Here is a 22,579-nt window from a genome sequence, read left to right as displayed (position 1 = left end):
GCAGGAGGTTTAGTCCAAGAATGAAGAGAGTAGCTGAAATGATTCTCAGAATTACAATTGCTATGCTTTAGCCAAATACAACATTAATCATGATCTGAGTTTACTCTTCCTTGACGATCCTCCTTTCCATGCTGCTTAGATGTTTCTTGATAACATTTCTGCTGTTTCTAGAGCTAAATGCTCTGCTCTAGGACTAGTGCTTTAGTTTTTTTTTTTTTTCCTTTGATGACATTTTTTAGAGCTAGATGCTCTGCTTATCGATTTTGGTTGATTGCATTTGTAAAGGATAAAAGATAAAATAATAATTTAAATCGAATTTCATAATTAACATATATAGANAAAAATCCATCTCATTGGTTTTTATTTTAGAATATGATGATATGGTATATGTTACGTTATTTGGTATTGAAATTTTAGTAACATATTTTTAGTGTATGTAGCACTACCCACCCTTCTTAAGAACCAAAAAAAAAGAAAAAAAAAATTCAGTCATTTGTTAAGAGAGTTCCACATATGACTTTATCACATTAAATTAGAAAATTGACTGTATCCCAACCCCACGGCCTATCAACGTGTTTCTTCTTCTTCTTCTATTGTCCAATTGGTTTTTATTCTAGGGTTTCACCCTCTCTGAATCCAATCCCAAAAGCCAGCCATGGCCGAGATCATGAACATGCCGGTCGACTCCTTGGACCGCCGTCGTGACCGCAAAGACAAGTCCTCCGAAGAGCCTCCTCCTCCTCCTCAATCCTCCTCGCCGCAACAAGCACCACAACAGCAGCCGCCGCCTCCTCCGCCCTCGCGAAGACGCGACCGCGACGAAAAGGAGCGAGATAGGGACCTCGACCGCCCGCCTCGCCGCCCGGACTACTACGACCGGGGAAATCGTTCCCCTCCGCCTCCGCGGGAGAGAGATAGAGATAGGGATTACAAGCGGCGGGGCAGCGTTAGTCCACCACCTCCGTATAGAGACCGCGGCAGGCACTCGCCGCCTCGGAGGTCTCCGCCACCTCCGTTAAAGCGGTCCAGGAGGGAAGATGGAGGCTACGACGGCCGCAGAGGGAGTCCTAGAGGCGGCTTTGGACCTGGAGGTGACAGGAGGTCAGTATCGCTTTAGCTTTGTTAGATTGAGTTTCGATTACTCTTTACTGAGAGAATGTGAGGCCATTATCACCTTCGATGCCATTGAGTCACAGGCCTTAACAGTAGAATTACAGGGGAGATTATGATCTAATCAAGTACAGATGTTGTGAAAGGGTTTCTTTCACCTTGCCGTAGAATTTGCTTTTTCGGTATAACAAAACTCGTCCTCCCTGTTGCTATGCTTCACCATGTAATGAAGTAGGATTTAGTGATTCCTTTTAACATTAGAAGAGGAAGAGAGCTTGAAGGTATTGGGCTTTCTGTTGGTTATACTGTTTGGAATATTGCCTTGTATGGTTAGCTTTTCTCTACTGGGTAATAAAGTTTTTCTCTTCTGAAAAAAAGAAAAGAAAAAAGAGTGGGATCATATGCTTCGGATTTCATTAGTTTTCCTTCGTATGATTATATGGTCTGTCCTACACTCCTACTGCATATAATTTGAATTATTGGCTTTTAGTTGGTGTCATTATGTTTAGTAGGATTTTACGTTGTTTGATCTGTTGATGGCACAGGTCTGGATATGATTATGCAAGTGGATATGATAGGGAGATGGGGGTTAGACCTGGTTATGGTGATGACAGGCCTCATGGTCGTTATGCTGGACGCTCATCTGGTGGCTACGGGCCTTCTGGTAAACTGCCTAATTGCTTTTATTTGATAAAATTTATTTTTTCTTAAAATTAGGATTTGAATTGATTCTTTTGTACCAAATTTATGAATTTGAATTTTCCATGTGTTTAGTATCTAATTTAGTAATTGGTAGGATGCGCGACGAGGTGGTAAATACACTATTTGCCATGTGATTAGTATCCAATTTAGCCAGTCCTTGCTGTTTCTATAGTCATGTAGGTTCCTTGGGTGGTAGATATTTGGGATTGACACTCTGAAGTTAACATGAGTCGGACTTAGTGCGCTCTTGATAGAATCCGTTATTAATTACGTAAAGCTGGTTTGTGGAAGATGAGAGGTTAAGTGCTGAAGATGATTATATTGTTTAAAAGCTATGCGATTAACCATCTGATATCACATGTGTTAAGGAAAGCCATATATCTTGGTAATTCTAGTTAGCTGATTTCATGACACGAGAGAAATGATACAGAGTTGAGCACGGTTGTCACTGCAGTGTTGATATAATAGAAAATTACTGCTGTATGCTTTTCAGTTACTGCTGTAGTCATCTGATTTCTCTTGATTTTAGGGTTTACTCTTTTATTATGCTGGACATTCTAGCTGCTGTAAAGTGATGATTTGTATGTTCTTGAGGTTCCTGGTTCTGTTAGTTCAGTGTGCTGTGCTACTTGTACTGTTTCTGGCTGTGGATTCCCTATCCACCTCTTTATTGTATCTCGACTATGTAAAATTCATGTGTCTCCTTAACTCATGAAAGGTGAGATATTTTTCCTGGCATACTTTGAGGATGAATAAGGTTTATTTATGTGTCTACTGACACTTATTGAGAGAGATTCCTGGTATCACACATTTTGTTCAATAATTCATTCTTGAAAGAAATATGGCTGAACATGTCTGTTTGAAGTTTATGAAACAATTTGAGGTTTAATTTATTCATAATGTTGAATTTCTCCTGAATTCCAGTTTTCCTCAGTATTATAGTTTCAATTTTCAAAGTGAAACAAAAAGGTTTGTGGAATTACAAAGTCTTCTGGTACCACATGCCACCAACAGTGATCTGAGTTTGGTGATCTTTAGGTGGGTAATGATTGCCTTAGATTATATATAATAAAACCCGGATTTTCCCAACTTATCCTCAACATAACATATTTATTTTTATTTTCTTGGAATCTCATCATAACATATTATGAACCTACGAAAGAGAAGAGGAAAAGGAAAAAATAATGTATCCTGCAGTGTCCCTATGCCAATCAACTTAAGCCATTTTGATTTAGCCATGCTCGACTAACTTGAAAACCTTAGCACAATTTTTAATCACTTTTGTAGTAGATATTATGTTTTAAACTTGTTTGTTAACTGTTAAGAGCATCCCATTTAAAGTTTTTTGGAGTTTGTATGAGGTATAGTGTTAAATTTTTGGACAGTCCATTATCATTAAGGAGTTGAAAAGTAAGGTTCATATTTTCAATGGGTTTGAGATGGATACATCTGAAGGCGAATGGAGATAAATTTACTTGCATATTATGAATGGGTTTGAGATATGATACGTCGGCATGATAGAGATGAATTAAGTGTCATCCAATTGAAAAATGCTGACCAAATCTGATGGAAGTCTGCTTTTGGTTGTTTCACCCCCAATTTAACAAGTAGAATTGCCATCTTACGGTTCCTCCAATTCAAACTTTTGAAAATCTGCATCTTCTCTGAATCTATCTCTGGCATCTTTTGTAAGTGGGAAGTAATACGAAAACTTATGCAACCCATGAAAGAAGAGACGAGATGATTCTCTGATAGATGCATTATCAGATCGTTATGTTCCAGAAGAGACAACATGTTCCCTTCGTTTTCACTTTGGTGTTTGATGCATTTATTTTGGTGACCGAGTTAAGTCATACGTATCTAAAAGTAATTTAGATGAAATAGATTGCTTGGTATGTAAGTATTTTTGCTGGGTACATTTAGAAGCTCCCTTATAAAGCACTCGCTCTATTTTCCCGCAAACATGCTAAACTTATCTGTTGAGTGATTTAATACTGTTCTTCACTTCAGGTATGAGGGTAGATTTGCATTTTCTGGCAAGTTCAATACAGTCTTTATCATGATTGGGGTTCCAGATGTCATTGAGACATTTCACAATAAATTTTGCGTTGAATATCAATCAATGATGTGCAGGCACAATGTGTTTGTGTACAGTCAGACATACACATATAGTTAGACAAGATGAACTTTATCATAGCTAAATAACCAGTAGAAAAACTACCGAGGACAAGTCCTTACAATGTGCGCACGCACACACACACACATTATATACATAGGAGTTGTCTACTGCATGTGTTTGTTGGGGTTCCATTATGTATTCACTTGTGTGTGTGTGTGTGTGTGGCTACTGTAGGTGTTGGTATTGTTTGGCTGATAGCAACTTGACTACTTTTTCTTTACATGGCCTAGTTCTGGTGAATGCTTGCTAAAGTTGTCTCCGATGCTTTTGCTGTTCATTATGCTTCTAACCCAGATGCACATATTTTCCAACATAGATGCTAGTGGTTTTATTTGCATCCTGTTATCTTTATGTTTATTATTTTTGTTGCTGTTCTGGTTGGATTCATCATTCCACATTTTAATTGTATGGTCGAGCTTAATTCATTTTATGGTCTTTTGGTGTCTTATTTGTTTGCTGGTGCTGTCATTATGTGCTGTTCGTCTTATTGGTTTCAACTTTTCAGTTCTGAGTTGCTATGTTTTAAGTTTGCTATTCTTTGTTTCCTCCCTTTTCAGACTGGGATTCAGGACGTGCTGGCTTTGGTGATGCTTCCAGCACTGGGACCACTCAAAGGTTAGCAATTGTTCATGCTTTGTATACCTATTGAATGTATGTTTAGTTTTGTCCGGAATGTTCATGATCCTATTATGTTTTGTTGAGAATGAAAATTGAAAATTATTTGGTTATCCGTGATTAGAAAATTTTTGCTCCATTTTCATTATTTACATTTTTCATTCATGTATAGCTATATAATTCTTGAAGTGGGGGATATTTCTTAGTTAAGAAGTATATATAAATCGACATAAACTGTTCATATTCTCTTAGAAGTATGACGCACCAGTTGATATTTTACAGAGAAGGTTTGATGTCATACAAACAATTCATCCAAGAGCTGGAAGATGACATTTTGCCAGCTGAAGCTGAGCGCAGGTATGCAGTTTGAGTAGTTGAGATGCTCCAGATTTCTAATGTATGTGTCATGTTTTGATATTGTGGAATACCCAGGTAATCACAACTTTCTTAATTACGCAGATATCAAGAGTACAAGGCAGAGTATATATCCACTCAGAAGCGAGCATATTTTAATGCTCATAAAGATGAGGAATGGTAATAAATATTACACTGGTTTTCTGTTTGTTGGCTAACCCTGTGTATTTCTAACACAACTAGCTTGTGCCTGTAGGCTAAAAGACAAATATCATCCCACAAACCTACTCACTGTAATTGAAAGGTGAGCTCTATTTACATGTTAAGGAAATTATTTTTCCTTATCTTTTGAAGGTCCAAAATTATTTGTGGAAGTGACGGTCCGGTTGGGTGATCTGACAATTTTTTTTTATTAAACTATTCTTTTGGACTTTATTTCTAGGAGAAATGAAATATCACAGAAAACAGCGAAGGAATTTCTGCTTGAACTGCAAAGTGGATCCTTGGACTTGTAAGAATACTGAACTTGATTGTATATCTTATGCCTCTTGTATCAGGCTTATATATCTATTGATCTTTTGGATGCAGAGGGCCTGGTGTCAATTCCTCAGCTCCAAATAAATCTGGACATACTAGTGAACCAAATTCTGATGATGAGGCTGATGTGGATGGCAAGAGAAGACGGCATGGCAGGGAACTGAATAAAGAAAATGATCTTATATCTACTGCTCCTAAGGCTCACCCAGTCAGTTCTGATCCTAGACGTATACAAGTTGACGTTGAACAAGCACAAGCCCTTGTCCGCAAACTTGACTCTGAAAAAGGAATTGTGGAGAACATCTTATGTGCACCTGAGAATGACAAAATGAACAGAGAAAAATCTCATGGTGGTTCCACTGGCCCTGTTGTTATCATACGGGGTTTGACATCTGTCAAGGGCCTTGAGGGTGTTGAGCTTCTTGACACCCTCATTACCTACCTTTGGCGCATACACGGTGTAGATTATTATGGGATGATTGAGTCAAATGATGCTAAAGGTCTCAGGCACGTGAGAGTAGAGGTGAAGGGTTCCGACATAGGTAATGGAGCTGAGTGGGAAAAGAAATTAGACTTGCATTGGCAAGAAAGATTGCACAGTCAAGATCCATTGGAAGTAATGACTGCCAAGGAAAAGATAGAAGCTGCTGCTTTACAAGGCCTGGATCCCTTTGTGCGGAAGATTAGGGATGAAAAATATGGCTGGAAGTATGGTTGTGGTGCCAAGGGTTGCACTAAGCTCTTTCATGCTGCTGAATTTGTGCACAAACATCTCAAGTTAAAACACCCCGAGCTACTGGTGGATGTGACTGTGAAAATGCGCGAGGATTTATATTTCCAGAATTACATGAAGTATGTGATTTTTTCTGATGAAAAGTGTATGCAGTTGAAAGCATGCTTATTATTCAAATTTGAACTTCAATGATGATTAGTTGTTATCCTTATCACTTCGTATATTCTAGAGATAAAAAACAACTCAATTTATAATAAAACTAGCCTTCAAGCCATTTCTTATTTTTATCCTTTTCAACTCATTTGGCTTGACTTTATTGTAGCGGTAGATAGAAGATGAATGGATATGCTATATGTATACAGATATTTCTTTGCTAAACTGTACTAATTTGACTTCATTTACAGTGATGCAGAGGCGCCCGGTGGAACTCCTGTTATGCAGCAATCAATACTGGTATGGTCTATCATTTACTTCACTCTGGCTGCTAGCATAATATTGTTGAATTATGAAATGTTCATACTTAGGGAAATGCCTGGAAAAGCACAAAACATGCTGTGAAACGCCTGAATAGGGAATACATACCATCCATTAATATGTTGGTTAATTACACAACTTTTCTGGTCACTTCCAATTTCCAAGTCATGTTTGCTTTTCCATACTAGCAGTTTCTATAGAGGCTAAGGTAACATTATGTAACCAAAAGGCGATTTTTAGTAAACGATTGAAGTTTTGAGGACATCTAACCATGACTCTGAAGTTGCCATTACTTTTAAATTATGTTGTTTATGTCAATGTTTGCTTCACTCGGATTTCATAGAGGTGTCCATCAAATAAAATGCATAGTTAGAACATTCTGCTATTACTTGTCAAGCTTACAAATATATGTTCTTTCAGTTTCTCTCTTGTCTTTAGTTACTCTGTTAAAGGGCAATCATTATATACAAAATATGGCAAGCTATATTGAGCTGGAAGAAAGTACTGAAAAGGTTAAAACTTACTTTGGCCTTCACTTTGTGCAACTTTACAGCCTTGTTCAAGTTCCTTGTACATTGGTTGAATCCTTCTAATCTTTCCCTGTCTTTCACTTCTAATGCCGTTTGTGGGGGGAGAGAGAGAGAAAAATTTCTTCTTCTTTTTGATATAGCTTTTTGGAAAAAAGTGTAAATGACTACATGACAATTAGTGTAAGCTTCCCTACAGCTTACACACCTGCATGGATATAAATAAACATGTGAACCATGAACGCCAAAAACAGTAACGAAAGTGTTCAATCAAAGTCTTTTAAATGTGTTCTGCCTCAAAATATTTATTAAAGTTGGTTGAGGGTTGCTCCGATAGCTATGCTATAGATTACCTTTTATATTTATTGGATCTTATTTGTCATGTAGAGGGACAAGCCACAGAGACGTAGGCCAGGTATGGAGAATAGATTGAAAGACGAGCGTGGTAATCGGAGAGAACGAGAAAACCGAGCCAATGGTGGTGAGAGGTATGATAGGTCTGAGAATATGCAACAAGGTGAATTCCCATCCAACAATGACGGCCAAGATGGAGGAAATCATGATGAGCCAATGTATGATAATTTTGGTGGACAAGGAATGCATGGTGGTCCTCCTTTCCCATCAGATATAACCCCACCACCTGTGTTGATGCCTGTACCTGGTGCTGGGTATGCTGTACATTCAACAGTTCCTGATCTTCATACTGAAGTTATAAGTTGCTTTTTCATTGCTGTTCTCCCACAATTTATTTTTTTCATATTATGTTTTTTTTTCTTTCTTATTGCAGTCCTCTTGGGCCTTTTGTTCCTGCTCCACCTGAAGTTGCAATGCAAATGTTGAGAGATCAAGGTGGTCCTCCACCCTTTGAAGGCAGTGGTAGAAACATGTGGCCCGGACCTCAAATGAGTGGGCCAGCCCCAATTCTTGCTTTGTCCCCAGCTTTCCGACAGGATCCTCGACGTTTAAGAAGGTACTTTTTGTGTGAGCCATCTCTAGTGCTGATATCCGTACTGGATCTGTGCCTTTGTGTTACAGCTGAACTATATGTTTCTGGCTGAGGTTGTTTGCTATTTTGGTATTGGTTCTCTCCACGACCTTAGGCATTTAGGGAAGTAAGAAAATTCATTGGTGGGGAACAGGGAATCAGCACATAAAAAATATCTGCAACTGGTACTATTAGATATTGAATCGAAATTCTTGTTTGAACATGAATGAACGAAATAAACCACAACATGTGTACTGATCCTTGTTTTGTTTATATACATGACCTATAGAATTGTGGATTTAGGCTTACAATAGGTGATACCTGGTCAAAGTATATAGAAGGATATTAGAGGCGAACTGAACAGCTTTTAAAACAACTTTATAAAGGTCTTTGTGTATATATGCTGGATGGAGTCTGGCTGACTCTGGCATGTTGGTTGGTGATGGGTGCTTGATTGGGATTAGTGTTTAATCAGAGGTAGGTGTTGTGTAGCTGAAGATAAGGGGATAATGTGGATTGGAGATCTGCTGATTGGGGCTGAAAGTATGGTTAGTTGATTGTACTTGACAAGTGAGGATTGACCGATTCTTTCCGATGGTGGGTGGTGGTGGTTGCACTTCAGGGATCCTCCTATGCGTAGATCCATGTGAATTATTTTGGATGAGCGAGCTGGAAGCACAGTAGATCAATCATCTTCAGTTGGCATGGATTGACGAAAATTCTTCCCTCCACGGAGTGAAGATTCACTTTCAGCCAACTTGATGACGTGTCAGCTCTACGTCTGTTGTTTTTATTTTATTGAAGGGTAGTATGTTTGTTTTGATGAGGGGGTTTGGAAAAGAAAAATAATTTGAGACAAATCTGAGATTCTGAGTTAAAAAGGCTAATCCCATCTGGGTACTCAGCTCCTACAGAATTCGTTCAGCACTTCACCCAACATTTCTCTTGTTTCTTAAGTAAATTGCCTGATGTTCTAGCCTGGGCAATGACGATATGAATCGGGTGGGATGCGAGAGCCCAATAGCTACGGTTACTCCAATCGCATAGCTGCAACCTTATAGATCTTACCACCACCACCACCACAGCCACCTCAATTCTTGCTCTTCCAACCTGAGAACCCAGGCTTCTGGCAGTGACAAGATCGGAGAGTTGGGGCCAGAGACCATACCTACAGGTGGGTTTCCAGAGCACTGGAACAAATCAAAAGCCAAGTACCCATTTCTGTTTGCTGGGTGGATCTGGATAGTGTGGGTTTCTCTCTGGATATTGGGTTTAATGAAAGCGTGTTTCTTTTTTGGTGGTGAAGACGGAAGAGATTAGAGAGGAACTATGTTGATGTGGAAGAGATGATGGAAGGAGAAGCTTGGGAATTTGTTGATGGAGATCGACGAGTTGTAGAGAGAGGAAGCTATTACTGTGTGCCTTCTGTTTTTGAGCTTTTTTTGTTTGACTCCAATCCCTTAGCGCGTGAAGGCTATGCGCCGTTAACGTTAATCTGGTGATTATTCACTCTGGAGGGAAGAAACTCCGATGGATTGATCCCTTTAATATGTTGGGTTACTGTTCCATTGTCGTTTTATGTGGTACTTGTCAGCTTGGGTTATAATGCTGAAACTTGTCCGGGTCATTATCCAGAACCATATGTGGTCATATTACAACCTGAAGTACACCTGTAACTGCTGTTTGTTCAGCTGAAACCTGTTTTGGCATATGGCATTGCATGTTGAATGTAGGGTATTTCGATAGGGCTGGTGGAAACGTTATGGGATTTGGCCCTCATCTGGTAGTGTCTTTTTTAGGTTTTCTTATATCCACCCAACTGTTGGGTGAACATTTCACTTCTGTTGCGCTGGCAATTATTTTCAATTTTCGATATGATTGAATGATTTTTGCTTATGATGCGTTTATAGCGGTAGCCAGAATGCCTTATATGTTTTTGTTCTTTTGTGCCGTAAATTGGATTATCAGCTGTAACAAGTAGTTGACTTTCAATTTTTGCAGTTACCAAGATCTAGATGCGCCTGAGGATGAAGTCACAGTGATAGACTACAGGAGCTTGTAGATAGTTTCCAACTGTATAATTTGCAAGTTCCTTCGCAGTAAAGGCAAACTCATGTACGGTTCTCCAAGTTTCAACATCTGAACATTCAATGTACCGTGACACTGTACGTGAGTGCAGATCAAACGTTTGTAACCATTAGGATGTCACCTTGCGAGTCACTTTGAATACACTCATTTTTGTTGATGATGGTATTTCTTGCTAAGATGATTAGTAAGATGTGCTGGCAGTGATGCAACTCGTGTTTTTTTTCTACCTTGCAACTTGAGTCACATTGAATACTCATTTTTTATTCCGAGTTTCTGACCGGTAGTTTCTTTGTTTTCCGAGTTGGATATTGATGGGTCTCTGAAAATAACCATGTAAATTAGAGTTGTGGAGATTAAATTCTGTGCAGACTCGGCATTTGTTTTCTGAGCTTCTGCTATCGAATTTTTGTCACTAATAATCAATTACAGAGACAAGTCCAAGCTAATTAATTAATTTTTTCTCACCAGTGACCACTGACCAGTACCCCTTTTCCTTTTTCCTTGTGAGTAAAACCTTAAAATGATAACCTGAATTATTTCAAAATGTATTTTTTGTACCTACTAATTTTCATACTTGAAATAGTACCTCAAATATTGCGTTGTTACTTAGTTACCTAATATGGTTCATATGTTAGTTTTTCGTTGAAGTCACACGCGTGAGATATATTTGATGGTTTAAATACTTTGAATGTTACTTAAATTATTACGAAATGTATTTTTTAACCCGTAAATGACACCTCAATATTTTGATTATATATCGATACTAATTTGTTTATAAACTTATAAAAATATCATAGGTTGAGGCGATGAGCAATACTCCTAATATAACTAAACCTAAACTAGTAAATTGAGAAGTGATCCCAATTTGATTATAAATTGAGAAGTGATCCCAATTTGATTATATCAGACCAACAAAAAAAATAATGACTAATGAGTTTGATTATAGAGTACTAGTATTTTACCCGTCACGTGAAAGTGGTTGAAGAGCAGTTCTATTTGAAATGCTTCACTAAAAGTAAAATGAAACTGCTACCATCTTATCATCCCGTTTCATATTTTTCTCTATTGTAATCTCATAATTTCTGTTTTTGGTTTATTTAACATATTTTCTATATGAACCGTTTTTTCATAATAGATAATACGGAGAGTTAAAAAAATTGGTGAAGGCTTACACTAAAAAGGCCTGATTTTTTAATATAGTAGAGATTAAATGGAAGGGTGCGCTCTCTGGATTTGTTAAGAAGTCGGTTTTCGTGGGTGCTGAGAAATCTTGATCTCGAAAATCACAATATTCCCGGTTTCATTGATTCCGACAACACAAATCTACCTGAACAAGATTATCGCTGTCCATCTGTGTTTGAAGTAGAGAGAGAGAGAGAGAGAATGGAGAATTTCAGTGCAGAAGATCTGTCGACGATCGGAGGCATCGCAACGGTGTCGCTGTTGCATTCCTTCATACCGACGCATTGGCTCCCTTTCTCGATCGTCGGCCGCGCCCAGAAATGGACTCTCTCCCGCACTCTCTTCGTCAGTACGTTCCCTAGCTTCTGCTTCTTTCTAATTCATCATATATTACTTCTTGGTATTTTCAATGACATTCTGAGCATTGTACCAACAGCAATGCTCTATATGCCTTGCTCCTAGCTTCATTTAGCTGCTGCTTTTATCTTTACCGACTTACACAGTGGAGCAAGTACAGTTCATATTGCTAAATTAGTTCCGTTAAAATAAATACATACTCCACAGATCTGTAGTACCTTAGTTATCTGCAAACCACCCTTTCCAATTCCTGCATTGCCGCAACAAGACTGGGTCTGTTTAGATCATGAGCTGTACAATTTGTACTCTCTTCCCTTCACACCAACTCTAAACACAAGTCTCCTTACATGTTCGTAAGCTGACATCCACTACATAACACTATAGAATGCATTTATTTATCACTTTTTCTCTCCATATTCATTTGAAAGAAAAAAAGTTTCGCACATAAGATAACTATGTATGAGTAGTCTGAGGACGTTGACATGTTTATAGTCTTCTATACCTTCACTCTTTTTATTATTAATACAGAACTCTAAGTTAGCCAATGTAAATTGAACATCGATACAACAAGATTACACCATCAATTAGTACGTTTGGGGTCATCTCTGTGAAATTAGTTTTGAGTTCTCTGGTAGGAGAGTGTTTCTGAAAAGGCTCAAAAGTCATTGATTATTTATTCATAATTAGGACTGCTTTCAGGATTCTTGTTCACTTTTTGTAATTTTATTGCGCAGCTGCATTTGGAGCAGTTTTGCATGTAATATCCACTTCAATACTTGGTATTACAGCGGTCACCATGGCAAATACCATTGCTGGCGAGGAAACTGTTCATAAACTTGCCTCACTTTTGCTCGTATTTCTTGGTGGTGGTTACATTTTGTTGTTTTTATCCGGAAAAGGTGGTCACAGTCATTCACACAACCAACCCATGGAAAAAATGGCTGTTGCTGGGCTCGTCCTTGTTCCTGCCTTGTCTCCTTGTGCAACCACACTTCCGGTATTTCTTGCTGTGGGCAATTCATCTTCTATGATGGTGCTTGCTATCATAGTGCTGCTATTCAGGTATAATTTATGGATTCATATGTGTTTTTTGTGTTTATCTCTTTAATTATTGAATTGTGACTTGGTTTAGTGCCAAGTGTTAACTGGTATTTTTTTTGGTCTTTCCGTAGCAAGTACATGGGTAAAAATAATATTTATAATGCTAAGTGCTCTCTATATGCAATGTAAGTTTAACTGTCTGTGCCTCCCCTATTAGAAACATATAGGCCACAATCCTAACTAATTAATTATATCACCTTTTTTCTTGGGCAACATATCTACTTAGTATGCACTGTTGTTTCCACCAGTTGGAAATCTTATTGTTCCCTTGCGAGCTTTTGCAATTTGAAATAAAGATTTATCAGCCATCGGAGATAAATTATATATAATAGCATGAACTAGATTTAATTTATTATGAGCAGAAACATAGCAGTGGGCCGGAAGACGGAAGTGAAGTCCTAAAATACAGAAAGCTTGTTGCAGTAGTAGTAGCACAAAGTATTACAAGCACCAAGTCAATATATATAAAGCTTACACCGTAGAAAAGTTAGCACGCAGAAGCCTTTCAGTCGATCTGAATAGCTGGGAGACCCCTAAATTCTGAAGCAATTCAGGTTAACATCAAAATTTAATTCCGTGCCATGGTTCTCTACCCCAAAGAGCACTCATTTCTTTCGTTCAAATTAACCCTATGAATATTTTAGCCTTTCCACGTGGCTTTCTTCAAAATAGCATTTAATTGTATCAATTTGCAGCCCTGACTCCCGAGTGCAACAAAGCACGGCAATCTATGGTTTTGACAGTATAATGGATCGAATTAGATTTGTTGGTGACATCATATGCTCATTGCAAAGGAGTGATCACCACATCCTCTTTTCCTACTCTTCCTACTCCCGGCCTTTTTATCAGGTTGTTCGTAACCTAGGGTACCCTGTTACCGGGGATGCGACAATTAAGAATCTTTTTTGACAATTGTAGTATAAGGCAAATAAGGTTCGATCAATTCGGGGACTAAAGGTGGTCTTGTGACAATGGTCATGTAAAAAGTCAGGAGTTATCAATACAAATATTTACAAGTCTTTACTTACAAATATACATATGGTACAAGGTAAACAGGGGGTTTTGAGGTTTGTTCTAATGTTCTTACTAAAAGCTAAAGATAAAAGCTAAACTAAGAGAGAAACCTAGATTCTGGCCACACATCAAAGATCACATTTCAACCTTAGCAATCCGATAACATGCCGATTCAGAGAACTAGAAACAATCTCAAAATACAAGCCTACAAGGTCATGCATTTTATAGTTCTACATACTTGTCCCTAGCACAGAATGTCTAGAACTAGGACATCTCATGCAAGGCTGCTATCAATACTACAAGTATCTGTCTACACTTAACATGAGTCTTTAAGATCTATAGAACGAGATTGAACACAATTATATTATGAACGTCACAACAGGGAATTGCATAGTATATGTATGCAGCTATATCTGTGACACAGCTTCCACCACTGAAGATCTACACTTACCTACGAGGCTTAGCATAAATCATGGCATTAGTTAGCATGCATTCTAACATAGGTATATCAAACAACAACACATACTTTCTAACCTATGAATTGACAAGATCAGATTGCTAAAAATATCATTAACGAAACTTTAACATGCTTAACTAAAATTCAGAATTTACTAACATATCCATCGAAACAACATCAAATCCAATATTTGAAAACCGAAAACATGTTTATGAAATTGTAAAGGAAAACTAAACAAAAACAGAGGTAGGGTTACACTTTATCAGTCTTCAAGAAGCTTGTAGACATCTAAAAAGTGCTCCGGCTTCAAGGCTCCAAAGTTGCTGCTCTTGTGGAACGTCCGACAAGGCTTTGGCAAGGGAGGAAGAAACTCAGCAAAAGAGAGGGAGAGGCTGCTCAGCAGAGCTATGTGTTTCCCTGAATTTTGTGTGAATGAATGATGATTTGAGAAGTACCCAAGGCTGTCTATATATAGAGGATATCTTGGTGGAACTTCTCTTCAAAAATGATGTGGGACTAGGAGAAATGTTTGACTTTTCTTCTTTAGGAGCACATGTTTGACTTTTCTGCTTCCTTGGACAGCTTGTGCCTTTTTTTGGGCTTTCTTCTTCCTTCCTTGGACTACAAGAAGGCTTCACCGTCTTTTTCTGCATTTTTCGGTTATTTCCATGATTTAGCATTCTTTTCTTGATTTATGCTCTCATGTCCTTTACAATCACAAAACATGTTAGAAATGACATTATTATGAGAATATCATAGCTAAATAGGGTAGGAAACACATTATAAACATAGCACTTTGTGCTCATATCAGGTATTAATCTTCTCAGCACTTTGTGACAGCCAGAGTGAATAGGAAAGGCGAATGAGATAGATTTTAGGTTTCCATTTTGATGTTCTAGATGAACTGATTACCTAACTGGATTTTGTAAGTCTATGAAATTGTTTAGCTACTTGAATGTCTAGAGTTGACTGTAGTACTTATTGTTTTTAACCACGGTACTAATGTTAAATGATTTCTGGTAACCTTGCACATCAGTTGATTGGTTCGTCGGCCTAGGAAAATGTTTTGTTGTTCCGCTGTAATGCTGTTCTGTGTGGTTTTGCAATTGATAAATATTTTCGCAACTTGTTTCACTGACGCAATTCTTGCATTGTATTCTGAAATTACAGCACCATAACAGTGATGACTTCATTGGTTGCTCTCTCATTCTATGGTGCCAGCCAGCTCAAATTTCACTGGGTGGAGCGATATGACAAACTTCTTGTTGGATCTGTGCTCTGTTTGGTGGGAATTTTGACACTTATGTTTCATGATCATGATCATGATGGAGCAGGAGGATCCACTGCAGGGCATCTGCATAGAAAAATTATTGTTCTTTGAAAATTCTTGTCACCTTTCAACGTGTATGTTGTGGCTACATATTACAGTTGGAAATTGTTGCTCCCATATGTATTGACCACCACGGCAACTGCTCAATCAATGTGCTTAGCGAGTATTAACAATGTTTTGTTCAATTTGTTATAATTATTATACTAATATATCTCACAGTTCATTTTTCTGTGTCAGTGGAAGAAATTTGTGTTTTTACCTTTATTCTCATGATTCAATGAAGTATTAAAACTAGGGTGCCCCCGCTTCTTTGCATTGAACTACGTTCAATGGAGTGATTCTGTGGCTGATTACATTGTTAACAACGCTTGGAACAGGGAGAAATTACTTACTGTTTTGGATACAAATACTGTGGATCAAATTTGTGGCATTCCTATTCCAATGAATTCTCAGCAAGATTCTTTTGTTTGGGGTTGCAGCCCCAATGGGGAATTTACGATTAAGTCTGCAACTTGGATACAAAATTCTGAGGTTGAACCTCATGAATATTCTTCTCTGCTGAAAAAAGTTTGGACATTAGATTTGGCTCCCAAAATTAAAGTTTTTGGTTGGCTCCTTCTAAGGGGTAGGTCAAAGACTAGAAGCAGACTGCACAGGTTTGATATTACTCCTAATAACTTGTGTCCTTTGTGTGATCAGGAGGGAGAAACTATCTCTCATCTTTTCTGTAAATGTTGTAGAACTGATCAAGTTTGGAATCTTGCTAATTGCAGAGATTTCTGCAATTCTGATAACTTGGCCCAAAAGCTGCATGACCTTTTTATTAATAATCCCTTTGATGCTTCTAAGTTTGGGAAGATTTTTACTTTGTGCCGGCAGATTTGGCATAAAGGTAATGATTATGTGTTTAGGAACAAAATTTTCTCTCATCATGCAGTTGTGGCTTGTGCTGCAACCTATCACTGTGCTACTCCAAACCGCATCAATTCCTCCCCTAGCAATACCGGCTCAAGGCTCAACATCAAGTGGAATCCCCCTCCTCAAGGCCAAGTCAAGATTAACTTTGATGGCTCAGTTATCCAACAAACTTCTGATGCTGAGTGCCCTTTAATTGCTTCTACTCGAAAACTTAGGAAGACAACTGTTCCCATTGCAGAAGCTACTGCACTCAGAGATAGTCTTCTTAGAGCACAAGAAATGGGAATCCAAGATCTTCTGGTGGAAGGTGACTTTTTGTTAATCATCAATTGTGTTAATGGGAAGTTTAAATGTCACTGGAGGCTTCGGATTGTAAGCTCTTTCCATCGCATTCACTTCCAGCATAATTTCTGTGAAGCCAACTTTGCTGCCAACGCTCTTGCCAACCTCGGTCACCATTGTGCGAGACCTAGTTTCTGGGATTCAGACTTTCCCCTTGCTATAGGTTCAGCTATCACTTTTGATCTTTTCGGAACAGGTTGTTTTAAAGGTTTCGCTTTATAATAGTCCTTTAGCAATTAAAAAAAAAAACAAGACAAATCGAAACAACAAACATTGAACAAACATTGTTCTGGTAATCATTACATTCCACAAAACTGAAACATTTACAAACACTACCATTTGCTGTCAAGAATCGTTAGCTATAAGCCTATAATAGGATTCCATCCTTTTTTTCATTCCATCCTTTTTTCTTCTTTTGGAATTTGCATTTGTGTGCTTCTTTGGTTTGCTAGAAGTAATATCGGTTCGTTCCATCTTTCTCCATATAAGTAACTCACTCGTCAGTAGATTGTTGTTGGTTTTTGTAAGCAATTCATGCAATGATTCAAGAGGAAATTAGAATCGTATATCACCCACACACAGGAATTTGATATTTGAAGAGGGATACCTTGATCTCACCATGTATTCCTTCTTTCTTGGTTTCTTAGAGCATTTTTACTTTAAATTATGGTCCAATCTTCATGCACACCTTAACTGTAATTATAAACAGGTAGCGCCAGGAATCAAGTGAAGTACAGCCTCTAGTCCAAAGTTAGCTGTACCAAAACAAATCAATTCTTCTTCAAGAACTTTAGAATAGGAATCATGGGATGCCTTGATCTCTAAAATCCCATCTGAAATACAGTTGCATTAGCATCCAACAGAATGAGGAGCACAACATAGGGAAAAATATTCAATGTTCTAGTCATTGACAAATTGTTCTGCGAACTATCCATTTTCGGTTTAAAAGATTAGGCAGACTATTGATCAATTTATCCCCCACCCACCCCTCTCACACATTGGCATCAGACTGTTGGTAACAAGTTAACAACAGTTCCGGATAAAACATAAATTCTGTATCAATAGAAGATCTTTAAAAAGCAAGAAACCAAAATACTTTCAATTCTTTGGTTTGAACAAAAAGTCAATGAATGAGATGGCCAGAGAAAACCATAAATCCAGAAACAGAAAGAGAAAAGTTCAGTTAGTTAGCTAACCTGCTAAAGCCATAAGTTGTACAAAATCACATAATCATCTCGAGTAGAAAGGTAGTACTACTTCAAAGCTTACGTCAAACATTAATCTGCTTACTAGGCTTTCAGCTTGCCACTCGCCCCACGTTTACTGTGCCAACCACTCCTTTCACCGGTGACTGGATTCTTCTTGGCTGCAACTGAGCATTGATCAGTGCGACCAACTTTACTGCTATTCTCTGCATGGAGCTTACGCCGCCTCATCCTATTCTCTAATCGTATTCCTCTTAAAGCATGAGCCTTTCGCTCAATCTCCAGAGCTTGTGTGAAGTTCCAGATCCTAACAACACCTTCCTCACCGCCACATACAATACGATCAGCACCAATGTCAACTGAGAGGAGATTCTTTGCAAATCCATGTAGCATTCTCTGTGGGGGTTCTACACTACTCCGGGCTTCATGCTTAACACGTGAATCACTTATTCCTGATGGACACCTTCTGGTTTTTAAAAGCTTTCTCACATCAATTAGTGATAGCTTCCCATCACCAGAAACAGAAACAAGCCATGGAAACTCAAACGCAAGGGACTGCACAGGACCTGTGTGAGGGATCCATGTTGCAACCAAATGTTGATTAGTCTCAAGCCCCTGATTCAGAATTTCATACATGCGAATTGCACCATCTTCCCCTCCAGTAAAAAGAAAATCCCCTTTGTGGTTTCTGGCCAAGGAGCAAGTTTTACCCACATGAGCATTATGAATAATAGTCATCAGATTCCCACTAACAATATCCCAAACATATACATCCGCACCAGCTGCGCTAGCAACTGTAGTATCATGAGGTACAAGTTCCCCAACCCAATCACTATGTCTCAAGACCTTAACACACTTCAGCGAAAGTCGATCCCATACACGAACAGTCATATCCCATGAACCACTATAAATCCTTGAAACATCCAACGCAAGAGATGTTATGGGACCCTGGTGCTCCCACAGACGAAACTCAGTGTTCTGGTTTTGAGGACCCCTGATATCAAACAAGTGTGGACTGCCGTCCACTGCCTTCCAACAGTGAATAAAACCATCAGTGCCACCAGCAACCAACAGCTTTGTATCTGCAGCAACTGCACGGATAGTGCAACCAAGACCCCTTGAAGAAGCAATCAACAACCCTTCTTCCATGTTCCACATTTTTACGGTTTGGTCATACCCTGATGTAAATATGAGCTTTGCCGAGGACAAAAGGAAAACTGCTCGAACAGGTTCAGTATGACCATACAGAATTTCCATGCTATACCGTCCCATAAAAGTCTTACTCCTAAACTCCCTTTCGACAAAATACTTCTTCCATGACTTTTCATCAGAAAGTCCTGAACCCAAGGGTGTTGGAGCCGTTGAAAGCCCCCATCTCTCACAATAGAACTCCTTCCAAACATGGTGCTCAGAGGCGAGCCTACAGAGATATGTGGATGCACATGAAACAATGCCTAGCTCTTTCGGGTCAAGGCAATTCAGAATTTCGGATATCAAAGCTGGAGGAAGGTCAGTGATTGACAAAAGCTGTTTCGGACTACAAGAGTCCGGATTTGCTTTCTTGGAATTAAAAACCGGTTTGGATTTTGAAATTACACCTTTTTGTTTTCCAGAATATGAATCTGAAAAACCAAAATTTTTAGCTTCAATTTGGGAATGAAAGTGATTAGATTCAGCTAATCGTCGATTGTCTAGAGAGTCAATTAAAGCCTTAGAAACCTCAGTATTCACTTGGCATTCAAATGCCATAAAAAGATAGAAGATACTAACTTGAATTTAACGAACAAAAAAAAACACTTTAATCCAACACCATAGATTACACAAACCAAAATCCTCTTTTTTCTTCAATTCAAAATCGAATCGTAGAGCTTAGGAAAAGTAAAGTAAATGTAAGAACCCAAAACAGAAAACCTAGAAACTCAGAACCCTAGAAATCAAGTTGTAACAATGGCTAAATAGATCAAAACTAAAAGAAGGAATATGGGATGGTTGATACAAATTAAACGAAAATAAAATTGGCAGGATGAATCCCTGAGATTAATTGGATCCAATAAACAAATTAAGAGATGAGAAAAGGCTTGATATTGTAGATGAATACTGGGTTTCAAGAGTACCTTTGATCTAAGAAGACGAATTAAATGAGAAGGAATTTGAAGGAGAGGGTGAGTTGGATAATGGGTGGGTTTGGAGAAACAGAGGAGAACATACATGGTTAAGAATCAAGGACCTCATCACCAATCATAAATTGGACATGGAATCAACGGCTGATATGAGACTGAGCCGCACGAGTTCCTTGTGGACATGGACTGCGGCATCCAACCTACAAATAATGATCATTAAGCCCAAGCCCATGTGGCCTTCTTTCCTGACGAAAATGTCAATAATGATTCAAGAGAGATAGAGATAGAGAGCGACTGAAATTAAAAATTGAGAAAATGTTATGCGGCGCTCTCTTATCACCCATGTTAGTGGGACAGCATAACAACCCGTGTCTCCTGACCGTACATGTGGACGCACATGTATGACTCGATCTGAAGCATGCGCCATTAAGTCTCTTCTAAGATAGCGCGGGGACAACTGTCCATGATAGGTGACATCTTTAAATAAGAGCAAACTTCTCACCTTCGCGCCTATAAATAAGGATCTCGCCCTACTCCAAAGGAAACTTAACTTCTCCATTATCCACTTCTCATTCCCAATTGTCCGCAAATGGCTGACTTGAGCATCCGTGGAAGTTTTCCTGGATTTTTCCGAGCGCCTCTCTAACCTTGTTGTTTTCTTGCAGGTCAATCTCTCAAATCTCCAAATCGGACAAATTCCTTCTCAAACGGATTCACATTTGTTTGACACCTTCTTTCCTTACCCTAGATTTTCATCACGAACAACCAGACCACGTTTTGATCACCTTAATCCCACACTAAAAGCCACGTTACTCTTCCTTGTCATCTCATGGCCAGCCCATCACACAAGCGTCAACGCACAGTACATCTAGAGTACAATCGTTTGCCTCTAGAACTTGACGATTTGGGTCCTACCCTACCCCTGATCTGATCACATCCCTTCATTGGGACAATCGAAGGCGGGACCTAGCGAACTTCATCCTCTCGATCCCATACATCCTGGTGAACGGTAGGGAGCGTCGACATCGACCGCCCAGCCAAAGCCCAGTGCGAAGGCTGGACCCCAATTACATTTTGTGAAGAGGATGGCCGCAGGATTGATGTCTTTGACGACGAGCCATTCCTTATCGCAGCCCTCATCGACAACTATCTTATTAGCAGGGTATTGATCGACAACAGGTCAACAGTCAATGTTCTCTTCGTATCACCATACAAATAGCTTGAACACCCAGCGCGCAAGTTGGTTCTTGATCACAAACCGCTCTTGAGCTTTTCGGGCGACATCACACAGCCTCTTGGTTTTGACAAACTTGAACTTCGTTTGAGTGGCGGCAATGCTTCTATGTCCATTTATACTGACTTCATCGTTGTGGACGCCCCAAGCTCTTACAAGTTACAACGCCATCCTAGGCCGACTAGCTATTAATCACATGAGAGCCATCATAACTGGCTTTATGCTTGTAATGAAATTTCCAACTCCTATAAGCACTTACACCATTCGAGGATGCTGCCAAGTCGCTAGGGAATCGAATGCAATATGACAACAACTCAGCGCACTCGTGCCAGATATGAAGTCTTGTCACTCATAGACATTCCTAAACCAACAAGGTCCTGGCTCACACTCTCGTCGACCCATAAGTTACGATAGAAGAAGTTCAACTCTTTTTTGATAAATCCGAGCTGACAGTCAATATCAGATCCCAGCTTTCCCTTGATATCAAAGCTCAATTAATTGATGTTCTACATGAGTACTCCAATGTGTTCGCCTGGTCATACATTGATATGCCAGGTTTTGATCTTTCCATCATCTCTCATAAGCTGAACATCAGGCTAAATACAATCCCCATTCACCAAAAACGACGGGCCTTTGACGACGAGAAGTACCAAACTATTCAAGCAGAGGTCACTCGACACAAAGATCAATGTAACGCCCCGTGTCTAACTTAAATTTACGAGTTACTGAGGAATTTAATTGTGTTCGGTAACTTGGTAAGTTAACATTCAAGTTTAATTTATGAGTTTTATCGAAATGTCAAATTCTTTTTTAAGGTCCCGTTGTTGTAGTACATGTCGACACGAGTTCACCAGTATCTTTGGATTATTTTTTGGAGCTTTAAGTTATTTTCTATGATTTATTGACACTACCAGGACAAGCACTTTAGCCGACGAAAAATTTTCGTCGGCCTGTTAGCTTAATTCGTCGGCTAATATTTCGTCGGGAAAAGGTCGTCTGTGATGACTTTAGCCGA

The 22,579-nt window shown here is 38.9% G+C and overlaps 3 protein-coding genes across 3 annotated transcripts; 2 read left to right on the top strand and 1 right to left on the bottom strand.

Moving 5' to 3' along the window:
- Positions 1-585: 585 nt before the first annotated feature.
- On the top strand, positions 586-10,692 carry LOC101297624 (serrate RNA effector molecule-like). The gene is made up of 12 exons (XM_004295079.1): positions 586-1,101; positions 1,656-1,774; positions 4,549-4,606; positions 4,889-4,963; positions 5,066-5,140; positions 5,217-5,264; positions 5,403-5,471; positions 5,549-6,349; positions 6,635-6,683; positions 7,619-7,899; positions 8,019-8,201; positions 10,218-10,692. The coding sequence occupies exons 1-12, from the start codon at positions 656-658 to the stop codon at positions 10,276-10,278; spliced, it is 2,265 nt and encodes a 754-aa protein (XP_004295127.1). The 5' UTR covers positions 586-655; the 3' UTR covers positions 10,279-10,692.
- An 824-nt stretch (positions 10,693-11,516) lies between these two features.
- On the top strand, positions 11,517-16,006 carry LOC101297333. The gene is made up of 3 exons (XM_004295078.1): positions 11,517-11,835; positions 12,578-12,905; positions 15,586-16,006. The coding sequence occupies exons 1-3, from the start codon at positions 11,688-11,690 to the stop codon at positions 15,794-15,796; spliced, it is 687 nt and encodes a 228-aa protein (XP_004295126.1). The 5' UTR covers positions 11,517-11,687; the 3' UTR covers positions 15,797-16,006.
- Positions 16,007-17,728: 1,722 nt separating this feature from the next.
- Positions 17,729-19,959, bottom strand: LOC101296476 (F-box/WD-40 repeat-containing protein At5g21040-like). Its single transcript, XM_004296217.1, has 2 exons — positions 18,202-19,959; positions 17,729-17,838 (listed from the first exon to the last, which is right to left on the bottom strand). Exon 1 carries the CDS (start codon positions 19,957-19,959, stop codon positions 18,295-18,297), a length of 1,665 nt encoding a protein of 554 aa, XP_004296265.1. The 3' UTR covers positions 17,729-17,838; positions 18,202-18,294.
- Positions 19,960-22,579: the final 2,620 nt, after the last annotated feature.

Source organism: Fragaria vesca, linkage group LG3, assembly GCF_000184155.1.
Source record: "Fragaria vesca subsp. vesca linkage group LG3, FraVesHawaii_1.0, whole genome shotgun sequence".
Taxonomy (NCBI): domain Eukaryota; kingdom Viridiplantae; phylum Streptophyta; class Magnoliopsida; order Rosales; family Rosaceae; genus Fragaria; species Fragaria vesca.
This window is presented reverse-complemented; position numbering and strand designations above follow the sequence as displayed.